Source organism: Colossoma macropomum, unplaced genomic scaffold, assembly GCF_904425465.1.
Source record: "Colossoma macropomum unplaced genomic scaffold, Colossoma_macropomum, whole genome shotgun sequence".
Taxonomy (NCBI): Eukaryota; Metazoa; Chordata; class Actinopteri; order Characiformes; family Serrasalmidae; genus Colossoma; species Colossoma macropomum.
The window spans coordinates 11,529,787-11,552,521 of NW_023494797.1; the positions used below are offsets into that span (position 1 = coordinate 11,529,787).

At 40.7% G+C, this 22,735-nt stretch overlaps 1 protein-coding gene across 1 annotated transcript in view; it reads right to left on the minus strand.

Moving 5' to 3' along the window:
• The window catches only part of si:ch211-186j3.6 (neural-cadherin), a 361,416-nt gene that overhangs the window by 63,804 nt on the left and 274,877 nt on the right, over positions 1 to 22,735 (minus strand). Inside the window, exon 23 of the mRNA XM_036584289.1 lies at positions 15,603 to 15,817. Coding sequence (XP_036440182.1) covers positions 15,603 to 15,817 — 215 coding nt within the window. The remainder of the gene's footprint in view (positions 1 to 15,602; positions 15,818 to 22,735) is intronic.

Here is a 22,735-nt window from a genome sequence, read left to right on the forward strand (position 1 = left end):
GTATTTGTGTCTGCATTAAAACACATTATCTGTGTGTGTCTTACAGGGTGGGTCTGTGAGACAGTAATAGGTAGAGGAGTATCTAAGGCTGATGTCCAGCAGAGCCTGAACAGGCTGCAATTCCCTGGAGGTGAGATTCTGTCGGCTCGGTTTGTTGGCTTGTTGTGTGAAGTCAGGGCTTTGTGAATGGGCTATGAGAAGTGGGAGCTGGGCTCAGCTTATCTTTTGAGGTTAAGTGGACTTTGATGTTGTCTCCCGGTTCGTTTTGTTTAGTTTATTTCTTTTTCGTGGATCCTTTAAAGGACTGAGTGAGTGTGTTGGAAGTCACTGAGGATCAGTGATGCTGAACACCCAGAGGAGGAGCCATTTCAGAGAGAAACCCCTGAGAACACTCGCCTCACACACACACCCACACGCGCACACACACACACATGCTCTCACACTCACACACCGTCTTTGTCTGTCTTTGTCTGAAAGTGCTGCTGCAGACACTGTACCTGCCCAACTCCTGACCCTTCACTGACTGAGTTTAGCATTTCCTGTTAAAGCTGATCTGACATTTTGGAACAAATGGAGATAGGAAAAAATAGTGAAAGAGGAAAGGAGAGAGAGAGAGAGAGAGAGAGAGAGAGAGAGAGAGAGAAAGCGAGAGAGAGAGAGAGAAGGCAGAATAAAGAACAAAGTAAGACGTAAACATTTTTGAATGCAAAACAGAGAGAGAGAAAGAGAGAGAGAAAGACTAAATTGTAAAGTAAGCAATGCAGACAAGAATAAAAAGAAGGGAGAGAGATGGAAAAAAGACTGACAGAAAGAAAGAAAGAAAGAAAGAAAGAAAGAAAGGTAGACAGAGGGAAAAAAGACTGAAAGAAACAAAGAAAGAAAGAAAGAAAGAAAGAAAGAAAGAAAGAAAGAAAAAATAATAATAAAAAAATAATTAAAAAAAACAATAACTTTTACTTCTTAGCCATTTTGACTGAACGCACAGTGCTGTACTTCTTATTGCAATGCATTGACAACACAAATGTAATTATTGTCATATTAATGAAGCTACTATTGAACTGAACTGGACTGAGTGTGTGCAGCTCCAGTGTGGGTCGCTCTGGCCAGGGTATGCACTGTGCTGTATGTGTGAGGGGGTGTGTATATGGCCCTCCTGCAGCTTCGCTCCTAAACGTCCAGCGCCGAACACAACTGTACGTGTCCTCCGCTCTGCTGCTACACGCTTTTGCACTTAGCCACGCTGCACAGCAGTCATGCTGAATTGCCACGGCTTTCCTCTCCTCATCCCTAATTCATGCCGGCCTCCCCTCGACATCGCTCCACATTAATCCCTGTGTCAGCTCAGGGAGGGGGCGGAGGGGAGGGGCACTTTGACCCCCTCCCCCAAAAGTGCTTCCTCTCTTAAACATGAAAAATGGCCTCTTTGACTCGGCCCCATGGGACAGCTATAGCAAACAGACGGCATATGGGCTCAGCAAATAGCATTACGAATCACTCAGCATATACAAATCAGCACCACATCAGGGGGGAAAGTGTGTGTGTATGAGTGTGTACGTGTGTGCAGACGAGTGTGTGTGTTACAGACGGTTTGTCATCAGCTGGCGTGCTGACTCGGACTCCTCGGTTCAGGAAATGGGCCCGAAACACTGCAAGTTGAAAGCGATATTTGAAACCCGGCGTAGCAGTAAAAGTCTGGAAGGGTCGGCTGTGAAGCAGGTTGCTGCAAATTGACCGTAATGCGTGTGTCACACTCGGGTTGTAACTGTATATCCCCCCGGCTGCTTTCATCTGCCAGACATTTCCCTCCAAAATATCTCTGGGTATGTGTGCGAGTACACGTATTGCAGAATATCTTCAACCTCATTCGTAAACTGTCCGCATCCTCCGTTTTTTCCAAGTCCGTCTGCCCTAATGAACACATTGCACATGCATAGACAGGCTTTAATTTAGAAAAATTGGTTGGATTGAAAAATGAAGGAATATAGGAGACCATTATTCACGAATACAAGCTCGAGTCATAACTTGATTTATGTTTCACATTATGTTTTAGTATCACAAAATTAACCTCACATCTAATCAATCTAGAGTCAAATTAAAAGTCTTGGATAACTGTTGTGTATAATGAGATGGAAGCAAAGCAAAAGGGTTCTGATTTGTGCTCACAACTCTTGGAAAACTAACACGCTACAGCACAAAACAAGAGAGGAATATCATTAAATGGGGTGCTTTGATGTGAAATGCTCTACTCTAGAGAAACCAAGTCAGAACCAGAGGTCTGAAATGTTTAATGCCTCTAAAAGCTCCCCACAGAAAGTTATCACATGAAATCACTACTAATATGCTACCTGATTCCTGAGACAATGTCTTACATTTTAGGTTTAGGTTCAATTACTTCACTTAAGTGTAAGCTGACACATTAGCGGGGCGGCTCGGTGGCGCTGTTGCCTCACAGCAAGAAGGGCCTTGGTTTGACTCCCGGCCGGGTGACCAGGGTCCTTTCTGTGTGAAGTTTGCATGTGTTCTGCTTGTGTCTGTGTGGGTTTTCCTCCCATAGTCCAAAGGCATGCAGTCAGGCCATTTAGACATGTTAAATCGCCCCTAGGTGTGTGTGTGTGTGTGTGTGTGTGTGTGTGTGGATGTATGTTGCTGCTGTCGGGACAAAACCATGTATCTCCATTTTTGCCGTTTTTCAGTTTTGCACATAATTTGAACATGCCTGCTGCTCTTTACATTGTGTATGAATTTTATGATGAATGGACCGAAAGAAATGGCCAAAATTTTCTTGGGAAAAAATTCTGGTTCCATTGACTTACATGAAAGTAAAGAAGGCTTTTTTCTTCTCCTGTAAAGTTCTCATTTTGGAGATACAAGATTTTGTTCCGACAAGAGCGATATGTCTGTGTCTGCCCTGTGATGGACTGGTGACCTGTCCAGGATGTTTCCTGCTTTCCACCCAATGGCCGCTGGGATAGGCTCCAGCTCCACCCACAACCCAGAAGGATAAGCAGCTTAGAAAGTGTGTATGTGACACATTAGCTTTCTTGCTTACTAAGTGATAAGGAATAATATAGTGCACTTTACAGCATGATAATGCCTGTTGCTCTTTACATTGTGTGTAAAATGATGAATGGACAAAAAAAAATGGCCCAAAATGACTTGGAAAAAAGTCTGGTTCCACTGACCTACATAAAAGGTAAAGTGTGTTTTTTACTTCTCCTGTAAAGTTGTCGTTTTGGAGATATGAGGTTTTGTTCCGACAACAGCGATATGTCACTTTAGCTTAGTCTTTGCAAAGTAATACTTCTTGAAATAGCAATCACCACATACTAGTGCCCTTATTAATCATGTAATGGTGCTTCATGACTTTATCTTCACTTGGAAGAGTGAAGAAATCACTAAACTGTGGTTGGCTTCAGCTGCAAGCTTCAATTACAAGCAGGTAACAAAAACTATAATACTGGAACCTTTGATACTGGACCAGTGGCCAATGAAAACACCATTCCAGTTTTCTGACGCCAAACGTTCCAGCATTTCACGCAGTGGAAAAACACCCTTAGGAGCAGGACTGAAAGAGTCTGTTTCAAGTTGTAAAATCAGACAGTGCTGGCATGTTAACTGTAAATGACCTGATCCTGGACAAACCAAGACTTTGTTCACACAGCAGGTAAAAGTGGTCCAAATCTTTTTCTTTATATGTGACACAGATGTGTGTCTGTGTGGCAGTATGAACAGCAAAAACTCACTGAATCTGACATTTTCAACTCCGATTTGAGACACTTTCATATGTGGTACTGAAATCCAATATGTATCCAATTTGCGGCATTGCAACTCAGTCTGAACAGCCAGATCGGAATTCATGTGACTTTTACGTCAATCCAACTTAACCTTTGTCATAATTTTGCGCTGCTGAGACCTCATAAACATTCAGGCTGTTGTTTCTGTACCAAAAAATTAGAAGGCACTTATCACAACTGCTCCGTGTTTGAAGAGATTTTGAACTAAATGGCCGAACGCAGCCGTAGGAGAATGAGGCTGCAGCGTCAATGAACAGCTAAAATTTAAAGAATTTGAGGACATGAACCAAAGAAGTGGCCGTGGCTGAATAACGTGCACTTTTTTACGGCGAGCTCAAACACATTCTGGGTGATGTGCCCAGCTGTCAACCATTGGAACTTCATGATCGCTCCTGTGATGCTGGCGAATATGAATCTGAACTCTGAAGAGCATTGCTCTTTTGCACATGCGGGTCAGTTTAGGAGCTGATCTGTTCAGATTAATGCAACATATAGGTCACATTTAACAGATATTATAAACAGCCAAACATAAAGATCAGATCTGGTGAGAAAATCAGATTTTACCTGCTGTGTAATCGAAGCCTAAGAACTGTATCAGGCCATTGTGCATGTAAACATAGTTGGTGTTGTGCTTTTCGGGAAAATGAAACCCTGATCTACCACACTTAAATGAAGAGAAATATAATATAATTATCAACCGTTATTCCAATATCCCTAAAGACAATTCGACACTGAAACTGACACAACACTCATCAGCATTAGCTTCACATCTTCGCCCTGATTAAGAAATGATCTAAGTGAACCGTCTTGTCACAAAGAGACAATAAATGTCATTTAATTTCCTTGCGCATCATTGGTGCCCAAGGCATGCTTTGACACTGTGGCAATGCTACAAACCCTCCCCGCCTCAGCGAAGTCTTGGGAGACTACTTACCATTCACCGGCTGTCCTTAATCAACCAAATTTAATTTGTCAGTCTAATTTGTCTATTGATTAGACATGCTCACCCTTGTACCCCTCCGAATCTTTGTGCAACCTTGAAAAGAGACTCTAACTGGAGACGAAACCCGCACGGGTCTCGGCGCACAAATATTCTTGCCCTTTTCAACCGACGAGATTAATCGAGAGAAAAGCCAGGGGTCAGGAAGGAAACGCGAGTCCAGGCTGGCACTGCAGATTGTGTTGACAGAGAGAAAAAGGGGGAAAAAAAAGACTGAGGTAAAGAGCAAGTGGAATGAGGGCTATAACAAATGCCACATGCAGAATCCATATGTGGTGAAAGGTATTGCGTATATAAGCTCTGTAAATTATGAGCCCGCAGCACATGGTTTGATTCAAAGGCGTGGAGATATATAAGCCTCCACGGATGAGCTGAAGAGCCTCTTCAGACCCAAGAGCTTTTTTTTTTCCTTTTGCTAGTGGTCAGGTTTTCCAGTTCTCATTCACAGAAATAGAATTCCGATCAACCCCTTTAACCCCTGACATTCAATGCAACGTGTGTCCTAGCAACACGTGCAAACAATCAAGGTGGGTTAAGCTTTGACCAATGGAAATAATCTGGAAATAATAAAAAGGGATCTCTGCTTTGGATGAGTAAATCTGCATGACTATGTAGCTTCTCAGTGCTTTTGTGCTCCATTCAATACAACATCTTCTGTACAGTGACACATGAGCATGAATAAGCATCCTCCATCAAACAGATGGCTTCATTTAAAATTATCTCACAGTTCATATTTTTTTCTATTTTATGTTATTTTATTTCATTATTCTCTTCCAATTCATCCAAATGCTAAATACTTCCATCTTTCAATATGAAGCTATCAGGAAAATTATAAAGTATTTGCATTCTATCCTCAAAGACAAACATGCATGTAGCAATATTTATGGTGTTAGAAATATATGTCGTATAAACAATATCAGTTGTGCACTTACATCAGAATCCTTTAACCCTTTAAATTCCCAAGTACATTACATCCTATGGTTTATTGTTCCGTAACTACATTGAAAACATTGCAAACATCCTTAATTTATTCCTAAACCTGGACCATTGAAAGGTTAAATTGTTTTAAAAAGTTCATATTTTTTATAATAAATAGTGGTTTGGGATTTTATGTTCAAAGAATACTAATGGACATTAAAAAAATATATATATATCTATACTACTCTAAATGCTACACTGATGATGTGGGCCACAAATTATTATTCTGTATTTATAGCTTTTTAAATAACATACATACTGCCACAAGGACAGAATGGAAAACCTTCATGGCTGGATATTCCTCATAACTCTCCATTACAAGGCAGGAACACACATCCTCAGTATTTGGATGAACTGTAGCTGTGGGGAACCCTCAGGGCCTTCTAGACCTTCAGAGAAGGCCTAATATTTCTAGGAACCAAAAAAAATACAATGGTTAGGCCAGTGCATTTCAGCCCATTTCTAAAGGCGCTGAGATAATTCAGATTTTTGCTGTATGATGGGAGTTGCAATCAAGTAAAAATGTGGACCATCTGGGGAGCCATGAGGTTTCAGAGCTACTAGGTTGGGGCTTCAGAAGCCTCACAGGTTAGATTAACTACCAGCATAGTTAGGAAGCAACAGTGGAATCAGTGAGACAATGAGAGAAACACGTTTTTTGAGAAAAATGTGATTTTGAGGGGCCTTCCGGAAATTCTAAATGCATAGTAGTTTCAGTTAGTTGTAGAAAATAGCAGGTGCAGAGCTTTGCTATGGCCATTTACTGAGTCACTGTAAAACTACAACATGAAGGTGAAATGTCAATATCTGTAACAAGCATCTGATGAAACACATGGAATGTCTGCTACAAATGCTTGAGCTTAATCTAGAATGGCCAAAAAAGGTGTGCCAGTGTTTGCTAAGTGCTAACATACTTTGAGAAACCCCACAGGAATGTTAGACACCAGCATTAATGTAGAGACGGTTTTCATTTCTCTTCTATTGACCGAGCCTTGACTAACATTAAAGGCCCAAACTGTTCTAATAGTCACAAATCACCACTGAATTATGGAGAGAGAGAGAGAGAGAGAGAGAGAGAGAGAGAGAGAGAGAGAGAGAGAGAGAAAGAAAGAGAAAGTTAGTGAGAAAAAGAGACAGAGAGAATGAGAAAGAGCGATAGAGTGTCAGAGATAGATAGATAGATAGATAGATAGATAGATAGATAGATAGATAGAGAAAGAGTGAGAAAAAGTGAGGAGACAGAAAGTGAGAGAGAAAGAGAAAGAGAGAGGGGGGACAGAGTGAGTATGTATCTTATAGTCTGTCTGAGAGAGAGAGAGACAGACAGAAAGAGTGAGAGATAGAGAAAGAAAGAGAGGGAGAGAGAGAGAGAGTGCATTTGTGCGTGGGAGCGTGTGCAGTGAGAGAGAGCGAGAGAGATAGAGTGAAAGCGAGAGAGAGAAGGAGGAAAGAGCGATTGTGAGTGAGTGAGTGAGGGAGCGGCTCGTGTGGAAGTGTTGGAGCAGCAGCAGCATCAGTATCTTTAATAGGGAGAGCAGAGGCGTGAAGCTGGCAGGCAGTAGGCCAATGATAAGGTTTAATAGGTTGCACTGAAAAACAGCAGAAAATAATAAGGTCTGATGGAGTGAAACACCAGAGGAGTGCAGAGAGAGAGAGGGAGAGAGAGAGCGTAATGCATGGAGACGCTCTGTAGCTACACTCGTTTAGCTGTCTGTTCTCCTTCACTTCGCCATTCATCATTCATCATCCCCTTCTTCCCCTCCTCCTCCTCCTCCTCCTCCTGCACTTCGTTCTCCTTCGGTGGAAAGCCGGAGTCATTTGCACTTCTCTTTTTCGATCGCCCCTCTCAGACATAAACATCTCTTTCTCTCTCTTTCTCCAGCTCCAGGAGACCCTATTCTTCAACCTAGCAATTCTCCTCATTGCCATCACTTGTTATCTACTACTATCTCTCTCTCTCTATCTTTCTCACTCACTGTATCTCTCACCTTCGCTCTCTCTTTCTCCATCTCTCTCACTTCTCGCTCTCCATCACTCTCCTCCTCTCTCTGCGTTAGACGCTTGCGTGTCTTCACTAGCCTCTCCTCTCATCTCTCTCCTGCTGACTATCACTCTCTTCTGCACAGCGCTCTTCAGCCGCAGATGGATCCACTGGGTAAGAACACTATTACACACCATACGGCATGAATGGGCCGGATTCAATTTAGATATGGTACCTGACTGATCATCTGTTGCATGAGGGAAGTTCACATTCACATTGCATTGTGGGTGCATGCACACAAACACATGCATGGTGCTGTTCACCAACAAGCAAAACTTTACTCTTACTCCATATCTCTGCAGCTGGCTCCTCATACACCATCATTCACTCATTCGTTGTGTTTCACTCTCCATTACTATCTCCTCCCACCCCTTCATTCTCTGCTTCCTCCTCAGTTTATCCATCCTTGTCTTACTTGTTCTACACTGCTGTGCAGCTTTACTGATTGCTTTCTTCTTGTTGTTTTTTAGCAATACACACTTACTGGTCAGTGCTGTACCTTGTATCAGTGTATCTACACTCACTGTCCGTTTTATGAGGTATGCTTACCATATAGTCACAAATTGCAGACTATCTGTTTCTCTGCATAATTCACCTCCCTTTAACCCATTCAACAATGGTCAGCTCCCTCTCTGGAACACCACTCATTATTTGTGTGGCATTCTCCGCTGGTCTTTCTAAACAGTTCAGTGTCGCGGCTGGACTGAGGAAAGTCCACCAACCAAAGATATCCACCCAGTTACCAGAAACTGATCACTAGGACTAGAGGACTAGACTCATTTGCCTTTATAATCACTCCAGCTGGTTTCCTGATACATTTAATCTGAAATGAGAAACTGTCAAATACTTAAAAGTCATGTAGCTGAAGTCAGCTTCTCATTCGCCAGGTTCTTCCTTGAATTGTCACGTTCCACCTTAAATGGTGCAGCAGTTACATTCTGGTGCCTCAGGCACCATTTAAGGTAGAACAGGAAAATTCAAACAAGAAGCTGGCGAGTGAGAAGCCGACTTCAGCCTTGTAAAAATCAAACGTCGAGGAAAAGTTTCCTGCTGGAGATGTGAGAAAAGCAGCTATAGCTGAGCTACAGCTTAGTGAGTAAGTGAGTTTTTGTTTATATTTTAGGGCCTTTACTAGTAGCTACATTAGCACATACTGAGACATATGTACAGCCAAGATGGTAAAATGGACATAAAATGTCGTGGCTCCCAAGGCGGTTTAATTTTTTGTTAAGATGGTTCTTCTTAACATGTGGGTTGCTGACCCCTGGACTAGAGGATGACTGACAGAAACTGTGCAGCAAAAAATGACCCATCAATTTGTTTGTTTGCTGTATTTTTTCCTTTATTCTGTTCTTAACTCTGTATTTCTGAGTTTCCAATATTATACACTGAAGTGGTCTATATTTTTATGTTTACAGTTGTTTAATGGATGCATATGGTGCCAGAATAGACTACCAGTGTCCAAGCCTTTCAAGGCACAGTAAAGCTGTCATTTTCAGATCCCCTATCACCAAAGATAACAGAACCATTTGTTCCAGCTAATGCTGCCATGTATACAACCCTGTGTTATAAAGATCATGACAGACCGGGGTCTGCAGACTGGAGGGTTACAGGCTGGGGCTGCACGATGACAGAGAAAGTTCTCTGAAGACAGAGAGTGCAGATGCACAGAGCACTGTTCAAACACAGACTGGGTCATTACAGATTCACAAAGTGCTACTGAATAAAGAACGTCATGACTGCATCCAGTCTCCTGACTCTCTTTGCTGGTGCAGAAAAAAGATTTACAACAAAGGAGACCAACAAGCCAGCTATGCAATGGTCTTTTGTTCATTTGTCCATTTTTACAGCATGTCACTGAGTGTCAGAAATCACATTAACCAAATGTATCTTGGCTGGTCAACTGTGTTAATGGAAACATTCGGTAAAATTGTTTATTTGCTCCTTTAAGGTAACATCTATCAGATACATAACTCATATTAAATCTGCATATCAGATTGTGTAAAAGAGGCAAAAGATTACAGATGCGTATGCACCTGCTAATGACAGTGAAATATTGTACTTCCACTGCTGATTAGTGGTACAAGCTTCCATTACCTTTTAGCTACATTTAGCCTCACAGCTCAAGTGCAAAACTAAAAAAGTAAACTTTACCCACCAAACATGGCTTGGATGATTGACTACATTTGGGGTAATGGGGAAAATGTATAATTTAGATTTTTTGCCAAACTATACCTTAAAATCAGTAAGTATATACATGCACACTTACTCCTTGTAAGAGGTTATTACTTATGAACAGCAGCGAGCAATAGGTTAAACACCCATGTGTTTATTAGCAGTGGATCAGGAGTGATTCAGGCCTGCAGCAGGGCCTTTTTTCCTGGAAAGTACAGCAATCACATGGATTCTGTGGTGATTCAGAGCTGCAGTAGACGGTCGCTATTCAAAAAACAGAGAGCAGGAGAAGGCGTGAAGGCTGTCAGACAATGTGGGTGCAGTACTGTACTGTCTGGGCCAGCAAGTGTTGATAGCAGGGGGGAAATAAATCAATAAATTAATAAATGAATTAATAAATGAAGTCCTCCAATCTGATTCAGACCCCATTACGCCACTGCAACTATTATATAATCGCCTGACTGCAATTATTTGAGCTGACTGCAATTCTTTTTGACAGTGGTTAGATTTAACAATCATATGTTGATCAAACACAATGTGAATTAGGTGTAAAGTCAGTTTCTTAGGCCTATGTAAAGTTATCGGAGTTCATTCTATACCAATTAGCATCATGTGCAGTGTATTCCTAAATCATCACTGATTTGCTTCAAACTTGTCAGTGTTGTTACGTAATCTGTAATAGACTAGGTTATGTGGTTTCTGTCCCTCTTCACAGGCGTTCTGAGATGGTCAGGAATACATATGACCACAGAACTTTTCCAGTGTGAACACTAAGGCTCCCCAGTGCATCCCCAACAACATCAAAGACCGTCCTGATTAACTGCATCATCACAGCAGAGATGAAAGAAGCTATGTAGGGCTATGTAGTCTCCTCTCCCATTCGTTAATAAGTTGGGTGAGCAGTCCATGCAGTCTAAATGTGTGCAGCAGCTCATACATGTATATGACAGGGGGGTAGCTACAGGGGGCCTAAGGGGGCCTATGCCTTCTCAGATTTTTGACTGTTCAAAAGAAAAAGTCCTCTGATGCCAGTGAAAATTTCTATTTTGCTCTCTTATAATACAGGATGTAACCCAAAGCCATTTTATGACTTTTTCCACCATGAACAAATGAAATTGACTGCCAAATCATCAGTTTTTGGTTGATGCTATCACCATGGCAATGTTTACATGACAGCATGGCACCACCAATCGTGTCAGTTTTAAACCAACTCTGCAATGAGGCATGAAACAATGCTTTTTCAATTCCACTGTCAACATTGAAACACAGCATGACCCTGCAGATTACAGGAAACAAACTAAGCTAGGCTAGTTAAGCTATGTTAGCATAGGCTACTATTTACCTACTATAGGAACCAAGCAGAACTAATCAGTAAATACAGGGGTGGTAAGTAAAACAAAATTCAGTACTGAGAAAAAAAGGCCAGAAAACTGCAGCTTTCAACTGTTCACCCCAGGCATCTGCTCCTAGTGATGCAAAAGGTAGGACTGTGGTTAATTAGCCTTTACCTGCTGTGGTGTGCTGTCAGCTATTATAATAATATGGCAGTTAAATGCCCCCCCCCCAATTGAAATTCTGGCTATGCCACTGGTACATGAACTGGACTGGTGGGACGTTTTCGTCTGACAACAAATGCAATGAGACACTGAGATAGTGAATGTATGCGGTGGCCTTTCTGCAGTGTCAAAATCCATTCATAAACAAACACTGGCTATAGTGACTATACATCTCACGGTAATCATTAATATGATATGAACAGGGCCTCTGACACTGTATGACAGGGGTGTCCATCTTTTCTGCAAAGGGCTGGTGTGGCTGCAGGTTTTCTGATTCCACTTGTTACATCAGTTGGTTACAGCCTTCAAATAAAACCTTGTACCTCCAAAGTAGTAACTTTCTAGGAGAAGGAAAAAAACGTTCTTAATTTTGAATGTAAGTTATTAGAACAAGATCTTTTTTCCAACAAGCAAAGGAGTATTTCTATTAAAATGCTGATAATTTGAACACATTATAAAGCTGGCATTTTCAAATTCAATATAAATAAATAAATAAATAAATAAAACAGGGAAATGGAGGTACAAGGTTTTGTTCCAATAGTGATGACTTAACTGATCACTCTTGCTCCTGCTTTTTCAAGATTGAAAACCTGCAGCCACAGCAGCCCTTTGCAGTGGACACCCCTGCTGTATAACATACTGTTATCTACAAAATTGGACAACAAGATGGTCAAAATTTAGGCTCCACAATGACTGCCACTAATTTTTAGCTATGTGAGATACTTTTGAATAATTTTAATGCTGATTTTCCCTGTCTATGAAGTCAGTAAGGAGCAGGATATTATACTATTTTCAATAAACTTGAACAAAGGATTGGTGAAAAATAAAACGTATGCAATTTTGCACTAACCCCAGATGTAGTTGAACAGTGAAGACATGTTTAGTGTCCAGATTCGAAGTCAATACTCACCCAAACCTTTTCTGTTAATATATCCCCAACACTTTTCTCAGCCCAGGTCTTCATTAAAGTAACACAGACTGGTCGATGTGGTTTAGGACACAGTATGACTTAAAATGAGCTATAAAAAATAGCGTAAGTTCACTATGCAGCCATTATAGACAGACGTTATGGTGGCTTTCATCTCCTCTTTGCTTGCACACACGTCACTCAGACATATGGATGCTACTGATGACATTCACAATATCTGATGTTGCTTTTTTTAAATGACTGTTAATCTTGAAATTTCAACATGAAAATGCACATTTATAAATAGGGAGACTTGGAATTCAGCTCAACACCTGCTGTTTAAAATGGCTGCCAGCTGTGTGTAGCTACACAGAGTAATTTTGTTCATTTTTTTTAGTCACAGTAAGTCATACTATGTCCTAGACCACATCAACAACTCTGCATGACCTTGATAAAAAAATGGATTTGGTTTGAGCAGGTTGTGAGATCTTTTTGGTGTGCTTAAGATTTGGGTGACTATTGACTTCTTGTGTTTGTTAGCAATATTACCATCAAACCTCCAGTTTAAAATTAAAGAAGCAAATTTTGGACATCAAAGATGTCTTGGCTGATCGACCACACCTGGGATAGGTATAAAATTATATATTTGATTCTTCACCAAACCATTCCTTTAAAGGCATAGAAATTGCATTATTTACATGTGCTAAAGCTAATAAATGACTCCTGTTCATCATAATCATGTGTTTGTACGTGTTTTATAATACTGTCATTAGGCTTTTACTGTAATAGTGGCATAAATGAATAACAGACAATTAAACTGTTAATTTACATGACAATTAAACATCATTTAAGGTTTCATGATAAAGATAGGCCTAATCCCCAGAGCTATGAGACTGTGATATGATCTTGATCTTTTCTAATCATACTGATTGTGCAAACATGGACATGCACCCGTAGAGGTGCACAATCTGAGAGGAAGAATAATATCAAACAGATCGAGGACAGAGTGTGTCTTTGGCAGCTATGCAGAACACGTAGGCAGACATGGGTGAGTTCATTAGAGCTCTAAATGTGTACACCCCATTGTAATTACTCTGTGAAATGAATGACAAATAAGGCTTTACTGCATAATGAGCGCCTTCGTTAACCCCTGACACTCTACGACTCGCAGACTGTTTGCTCAAACCGTGGCTGTACAAAGAAGGCAGAACACCACACACACTCTTTAATAGACTGGGCCTCACACACACATGCAGACATTTTATTTTTTACTTTACTTTTTTATTTATTTTTTGACTGCTTGTTTAGTGAAGCAAATCTCCCCTGAGTACCGGACTGTTTCAGTCTTCAAACTTTTATATTAAAAACACTAAATCTTGGCTGAGGGGGGCAGCGCTCTGTGGAACTCTCTCCTGCTCTCCCTCTTGAATAAATAAGCACATAAACTTTTGTTATCTTTTTCTGTCTGTGTCCATCTAAAATTGAGTTGTTCCTGCTTGCTCCTATCTCTGATGAAGCTTCATGAACAGCATTCAGTTTTGTTTAAATAATGCTCTGCATGGATTGTTAGCTTTAAGCATTACTGATGGCTAACTGTTTCTTTGCTCTCCATTTCTTTCATCTACAGTGAAGAGTGTGTAAATCTCTGATGTCATGATTCAGTTCTATTCCGATTCTTTAGGGAATGACACAATACATTATGAAATCTGAAATGTATTCCCGATTCAATTTGATTATTTTTTTTAGGAAATGATTAGACTTGACTCTGATTCTTTAGGAAATGATTCAATACATTATGAAATCGGACATTTCACAGTGAATCAATTTGTTTAGGATTTTAAAAAAATGATTCAACTTGACTGTGATTCTTGAGAAAATGATTCACTGCATCATGTAATCTCAAATTTTGCCATGATATGATCTGAATATGATTCTTCAGGAAATTATTTGATCGATTCTTTGGGAAATTATTCAACAAGTCATAAAACTTCAAGTTTTAACATCATTCAATTAGAATATTTGTTAAGAAATTATTTGATTTAACTATGATTCTTTAGGAAATTGTTCAACGCATCATGAAATCTCAAAATCCACGATAATTCGATTAGATCACAGGTATTTTGGTAATGATTCGATTCAAGTACCATTCATGAGGAAATGATTCAGTGTATCATGAAAATTGTGCCATGATTTGATCTGAATACAATTCCTTAGGAAATGATTTGATTCAATTATGATTCTTTGGGAAATCATTCAGTACGTCATAAAATCTCAAGTTTCAACATCATTCAATTAGATTATGATCTGTTACAAAATTATTAGATTCAACCATGATTCTTTAGGAAAAGTTGCAAAGCATTATGAAATCTCAGATTTCACCACAATTTAATTACATCACAGGTATTTTAGAAATGAATCAATTCAACAACAACTCTTGAGGACATGATTCAGTGCATCATGAAATCTTACATTTTGCTATGATTCAATTGGATTATGTCTCTTTAGGAGATGATTTGATTAGACTATGATTCTTGAAGAAAATGATTCGGTACAATACAGCATTTCAAATTTTCAACATTTGATTTGTTTACATCAAGATTTTTTTTGATTCAGTTACGATTCTTTAGCAAATGATTCAATGCATCATTAAATCTCAAATTTCTACACAATTAAATTAGAGAATGATTTTTAGGAAATCTTTTGATTTGACTATGACTCTACAAGAAATTACTGAGTGCATCATGAAATCTCAGTTTTCACCGAGATTTGATTTGATTTTTTATTCTTGAGGATATGTAATTATGATTTTTGGGAGAAACATGAAATCTCAAATTTCACTGTGAATTTATTTGTTTATTTATATATGTACTTGTTTATTTATCATGTAAAAAATGTACTGAATACTCAAATGCCACTGGGGTAACTATTTACACACAAGTAAACTCAGGATTAACATACTTAGAAAACAGCAATAGGATTTTAATTTGGCCAAAAAACAAGCACTGAGGTCGACTTCATTCAATATTATTTTAATTGACTGTAATAGACTATAACATTCCAAAATTGAAATATGAATCACCACCTGATGCATTGATGCATTTTCATGCTGCTAAAGCGGAACAGAGGTGGCTTTCCTGTAGAGGTGGCTTACCTATAGCCATGAAGTCCTCAGGCTCCCAGGGCTGCAGCTGGGCCAGGGGTCCACTGTAGAGCAGCAGGCCATCTGCCACCTCTGTGATGAACTCCAGCGAGAGGTGGCTCTCAAAACACGGTCTTATTGGGGGAAACCAAGCATAGCCGTTGCCATGGAAACTGTGCTTGGTCTGTTGGCATTCAGGTCCCTCGAACTGAGCTGGGCACTGACATCTAGGGCACACACACACAAAGCAAACACATCAGAAAAATCACAGAAACATTAAAAGTGGGGTAGTGAGGGAATATGGACATGGCAGGCTGTACGAGGACTCATGGGACAGCTAAACCGGCCTGAGGTCATAACTCAGTCTCCATAGTCTAAAACAGCATCCTTCTGCTTGAGTGGACAGAAATCAGAAATCATGACCTTAAAAAACGTTGTGGTACTGAAGCACATAACAGACACAAATACTAGCAGACACTTTGCAGACAAATGGCATATACTATAATATACAGGGTTATGTATCTCTGATCTCACAATGATTCAGTCAGATTACGATTCTTTAGAAAATGTACATAGTAGTAGTGATAAAAACATTGACTAAGTCTGTTTATACACTTGTGAATGGCCTGATAACTTTATTTAAGCCCAAAAACATGAGTGCACACTCACTGAATATTGACTAGGGATGCTCTAATATGGGATTTTTGAGCCAATGCTGATATCTGATATTTTTTTTTCATGTTCTTTTGTGCTGGTGGCAAAGGTGATACTGTCACAGACCACCTTTCATTTGATTTTCAGTCAAAACTACCATTTAGTACAAGTTATCCATTTTTCAAGAGACATTTCTGAGGAGATTAGATATAAGATAACCACGTTAGAAAAATGAAAGTCAAAGTGAAAATACGAGCATTTCCATAACTGCAGATCAAAAAGTAGAAATATAGGAGAAAATCAAGCTCCATTCTTGCTTCAGATCTGAAAAAATCCACAGGTGTTTCTGTCCATCCTTCACTTTAAAAAGACAACCCAACGCTATGGGTCTCAAAGCATGTATAGCTGTCAAGAAGCCATCAGAACAATGGACTGCCCCCCCCCAGAGCCCAAACATTACTGAATTTGGGCAGGGGTTCCAAATCCTGGTTCAGAAAATCAACCACCTGGGGTTGTGTTTCACAAAGCAGGATTTCTCACATTAGCCAGATAACTTAAGCCCAAAATCAACCCTTGTCCAGTAGGAAAAGAGCTGAAGGACATTCCCATTGGACAATCCTCACCTTTGGGCTTAAGTTATCTGGCTAACTGAGGAACCCTGCTTTGTGAAATACCCTTCAGGGCAATTCAGATCCACCACACCTAGCTCTAACATTCAGATGCCACTGCAGGCCTTCGTTACCTGGATCGAGTGTGTTAGATCGGGTTGGGGCTAAACTGTTCTGGGTGGTAGATCTCCAGGACCAGCCCTGTGTTTGGGATTATTTGGATCATGAGAAGCAGAAAATGCAACCAACTTCTAAGACTGAACTTTGGAAGTGTGGAAAAATATCCCTGCAGATTTCTTTACAAAATTGGAAGAAGCCATAATACAGGCACAGGGTGAACACTATAAATATCAGAGGTGGGAACAAGTCACTAATTTGCAAGTAACAAGTAAGTCTCAAGTCTTCACACTCAAGTCCCGAGTCAGTACAGGTGAGTCTCAAGTCGAGTCCCAAGTCAGTAGTCCTAATCTTCAAGCCCTAAACAAGTCAGTATGCATTCTTCAGGGAGAAGCAGGAGCTGGAATGAGCCATTCCAGATTGGGCAGATCCAAATAGAGTCTCCCCAAAAGGGGGCAAGACACACAGTTTCTCGTGGCTTCTGTGTGTAGTCCTCTAATCATTTTTTTTTGCTTTTTCTTGATGCTAAAACTTACTTAACGACTGTTTTGACTGGACACACAGCACTGTGTAAACATTTATAGCATATAGAAGATATTACAAAAACAGTAGGACAACATCGGCTAAATCGGGGTGCCTAATCCTGGCCCAGGAGATCTACTACCCTGCAGAGTTTAGCTCTAACCCTAATGTGACACACCTGATCCTGGTTAAGAAGGCCTTCAGGAAGATATGAAGATTAGAGCCAGTTGTGTTTCAACCAATTATCTGATGATAAAGACGCACCTCCGATATCACTGTGCATACCTAATATTGATAACTGATTCCAAAATTGATGCAGTTGAACCACTATGTTCAGATTAATGCATCAGAATACAGTGAACCACTGCTGCAACTCTATTGCATATATACCAGGATTTAATAGGATTCTGCAGTTATACCTTATTGCTTTTGACTTCCCTTCCCATGCTGGGTCCACCTGTTGCTCGCACACTAAACGCAGCACACATACACTGTATCATCCACTAAAAGGCATCAGTCACAATTGCTTTCCTTTGATTCGCCCCTGAAACCACTGCTATTTTCTCGGCTCCCCTGCCTTTATGTCGCTTCGATGAATATAATAATAGTTTTGAAAAAATGCATGAATCTTGCTTTTCTCCTTCTCTTTCCCCACCTAGCACTCTCCCTCTCTCTCTCTCCCTCTCTCTCTCTCCCTCTCTCTCTCTTCCTCTCACTCTCTTGTTCTTTCTCAATCTCTTACACTTGGTAGCTTCTCCATATGCGAGTTAGCATCAGCCTTTTTTTCATTCTCTTTATCCTCCTCCTTCCTCTCTCTCTCTCTCTCTCTCACTCTCTCTCGTTCTCTCTCTCTCTCTCTCTTCCCCGCAGGCCTCTGATTTTGTGATTGAAAGGCAAATGATGTTGTGAGATGACAGCGTCTCGGCACGTCTGACAGACGTAGGATTCGAACGTTACTCAGGCAGGATCGGCGCGTCCAATAACAGAGACAGCGTGCACCACGCTGTCTCTGGTAGTGTCGCCTGCTAATCAAAGCTAGGCCCGTGTTTACTAAAACAACACACCATGGCAGGAGACAAGCTGGATGAAACGGCGACGTGAGAGGACATGTTTATAGTAACGATCAACACAGAATCAGAGGAGGAGGAGGAAATCGCCCTGGTGTCTTACGCCAGGCAGGGCTGGTGCTCTTCAGCAGGGGGAGATTTTCACAAAACCTCTTCCACTTCCAGCCAATTAAAGCCAGCAGACGCTTTTATGGCGCTGAATAATACCACGGAATAAGAGATTCACTTCAGGAGCCGAGCCAAGCACGGTGAAATTTCGGTCCAATTAAAGCCGTTTGAAGGAGAGGACAAACCACAAAGTCGAATGAGCAGGAGCCACAAAAGCAAGGAACGAGATGCAATCTAACCACTGGCAGCCCTGCGACAAAGCCAGCTGTCTAACGCATGAGAATAAAGACAGCGTGATAGACTTACGGCGCGCTCAGAATTGATTCACAAACAGACAGTTTAAGACAGTGCAAGAAGATTGGCAGAGCAAGAAAAACAGGCCGTCCCAAGATACGCCTTACAGTACACGTCTTTATTTCGGGGCCGAGACGGCTCGGATTTGTTCATGCGTTCAAGTCATTTACAAAACATTCATCACGCTCGCAACAGGCGATGCGAGTGCACAACGGAATTCTAATGGGCACCAGCAAAGAAATTTACCGTGATAATATCGCCGTTATTGCATTCCTAATACGAAGACATTGATTAATGTCAGTCTCCTGGAGAAACCCAATCCAGATAGTTTTCCAGCCCAGTGCAGCAAATTTTCTCCCCAGACACACATCCAGGACGCGGGAGAGGGCCGGGCCTGCTCGCAATAAGGCGACATTTCACTCTCCAATCAATACAATAAGGCAGGAATCGTCTGGAGGACCTTTTAAGCTAAAGTTTCACAAAGAGCCACTAGCAGTCTATGTCATCAGACTCCGTGTTTTGGCATAGGGTTTGGGTTACAGTCTGAGCCGTGATATCTGGTGCTGGTTAGAGTCATTTTGGCTGCTTTAACTCCTCGCATATGGCCGATAACGGATGGTTAAGAGGCTGCTTTGTGTGGATGCAACTTTAGGCATGAGACCATACGGTCAAGTGACAGAAGCAATAAGAGAGGAACTGGACCATCAAAGAATTTTAAAGCTAGGCCGGAATGGAAACGTAGGAAAAGAGTAAGAGAGGAAAGAACGTTTTAATGGGTCATGCCAATTTGGTTTTTGGTTTTCTTTCCACTTGTTGAAATCTGAAGCTGTACACAGGGAATACAAGCCTGCATGATAGAACGCTGAAATAGAGAAGGAGAGAAGGAGGGAGAGAGGGGGGAGAATGAAGAGAACGAGAGAGAAATAGAGTAGAGATACAAATAGAAAACATGAGGAGAGAGAAAGAGGGAATATGGAGAGAGAGAGAACAAGGAGAGAGAGGAAGTGTTAACCATTTTCTTTACTAAAGAACCCTTAAAGAACCATTTTTAAGTGTGTATATGGCTCATTTTGCTTGTGCTACTTAGAAATTTGCCAAAATACATTTGGAACTATGGGCCTGTGTGTACTTACACCTGAAAATAAATAAAATATGGGTAAACAAAACTTGAACCTTCTGAGAACTCGGCCCAGAAGCTCAAAGAGGGAGACCAGCCTTGAACCATCAGAGAAAGCATGAAAAACGTAATCAAGGCTAAAACAGAAAATGCAACATGGTGAAACAGCAGAGTTAAATTTTGACACAAAGGTATTAGTGGGCATTGTAGAGTGTAGGGTCCTCCATCTGAGGTCTACAGAGTGCAGAGGGCCCCTGCACAGGAGCCTCCATGTCCTACGAGACAGTGAGATAAGCTCTCCATTTGGAGTCAATCCTTCTTTTTAGCTCACTGAAACAATACACAGCTCTTGTACAAGTCCAAATTACTAGGTTTTGAGAAAGTCACGCTCCGCGAACTTCCAATAGAGAAAAGTTGCCCATCCCCTTTCCTCAAGAACACTCGGAGTACTGCACAACTCCGGAAATGACTCACAAGTCAGTCACCAGATAAGGCACAGGTTATAAAAGATATTAAAGACTGGGGGGAAATACTGCTGGAGAAAAATGGATTTGAGAACAAGGGCTCATCATAGTGAGTCTTATTGTCCCTTGACACCTTAAACAGCCCCCAAGCATCTACTATAGACTAGCTATGAGGAGTGAGGTAGTTTTGGAAGGTTTGTTTTTTTCATGCGTTTACAACTACGGATTTTAATGTAGAAACAAAGTCAAACTGGTAATGTGTCAGCAGAGCGTAGCCTATGTGGAAAAGCTTACAGTGGTGTGAAAAAGTGTTTGCCCCTTTCCTGATTTCTTATTCTTTTGCATGTTTGTCACACTTAAATGTTTCAGATCACCAAACAAATTTAAATATTAGAAAAAGATAACACAAGTAAACACAAAATGCAGTTTATAAATGAAGGTCTTTATTATTAAGGGAAAAAGAAATCCAAACCTACAGGGCCCTGTGTGAAAAAGTGATTGCTGGCCCCCCCCCACCCCCCCCACCCCCAACAGTAAAATATGGTGGTGGTAGTATGATGGTCTGGAGCATGTTTTGCTGCTTTAGGACCTGGAAGACTTGCTGTGGTAAATGGAACCATGAATTCTGCTGTCTACCAAAAAATCCTGAAGGAGAATGTCAGGCCATCTGTTCCTGACCTCAAGCTGAAGCGCACTTGATCCAAAACACACCATCAAGTCCACCTCTGAATGGCTTAAGAAAAACAAAATTAAGACTTTGGAGTGGCCTAGTCAAAGTACTGACCTGAATCTGATTGAGATGCTGTGGCATGACCTTAAAAAGGCGGTTCATGCTTGGAAACCCTCCAATGTGGCTGAATTACAACAATTCTGCAAAGATGAGTGGGCTAAAATTCCTCCACAGCGCTGTAAAAGACTCATTGCCAGTTATCGCAAATGCTTGATTGCAGTTGTTGCTTCTAAGGGTGGCCCAACCAGTTATTAGGTTTAGGGGGCAATCACTTTTTCACACAGGGCCCTGTAGGTTTAGATTTCTTTTTCCCTTAATAACAAAGATCTTCATTTATAAACTGCATTTTGTGTTTACGTGTGTTATCTTTGTCTAATATTTAAATTTGTTTGGTGATCTGAAACATTTAAGTGTGACAAACATGCAAAAGAACAAGAAATCAGGAAAAGGGCAAACACTTTTTCACACCACTGTAAATTCCAAGATTATCCAATCAGCAGTGACACGACTGATTCTCCACTGACCTCAGAGCAGCTGTGGTTTGCTTATAGACTTATTGCCCACTATGTCTGGCTCTACATGAGATGCTATGGCTTGTAACACTTTAGGAAATAAATGTGGGAGTTTGTGAGAATGTGAGATAAATAAGATACAAGGGAAGCAATTTAGGCTTATAAAATACAACCCCCGCAATTTGTCCCTTAGACTGCTTTCAACTTTGCTACCTAAAACAGCATGTAAATCTACAGCTGTTTGCTGGTAGTGCTAGTGGATAACTTCACTTTGTTCAAGCAGGAGCACCACTGCTATCACAATAAAAGTCATTCTACTGTTTAAACAAGGAAATCTGATTTACTTGGAAGATTTAATTTATATGCATTAGGCGGTACGGTGGTGCAGTGGGTAGCACTGGCGCCTCACAGCAAGAAAGGCCTCGGTAGCGTTCACTAGTTGGGTGACCAGGGTCCTTTCTGTGTGGAGTTTGCATGTTCTCCCCATGTCTGCGTGGGTTTCCTCCCAAAATCCAAAGACATGCAGTCAGGTGAAATGGATACGCTAAATTTTCGCTAGGTGTGTGTGGATGTATATGTCTATGTGTCTGCCCTGTGATGGACTGGCGACCCAGAAGGATTAGCGGCTTAGAAATGTGTGTGTGTGTGTGTGTGTGTGTGTGTATACATTAACATATATTTTCAGCTTAAATAAATTGCTAAATACATAGTTAAATAATTATCTAAATAAACTAAATAAACAGTCCAACTGGACTTGAAGCAGTTGAAGAATGGAAGGAAATAAACAAATAAAATATGTAAAAAAGTAATGTATTGCAAAACATGAAATAGATCAGAAATTAGCACTTTGTATAGTAAATATATTTGGCAGTGCGGTTTATGCAATATAGACCCTAAAACATGGAGAGAGACAAGGAGAGAAGAAAGAGAGAAAGAAAGAAAGAAAGAAAGA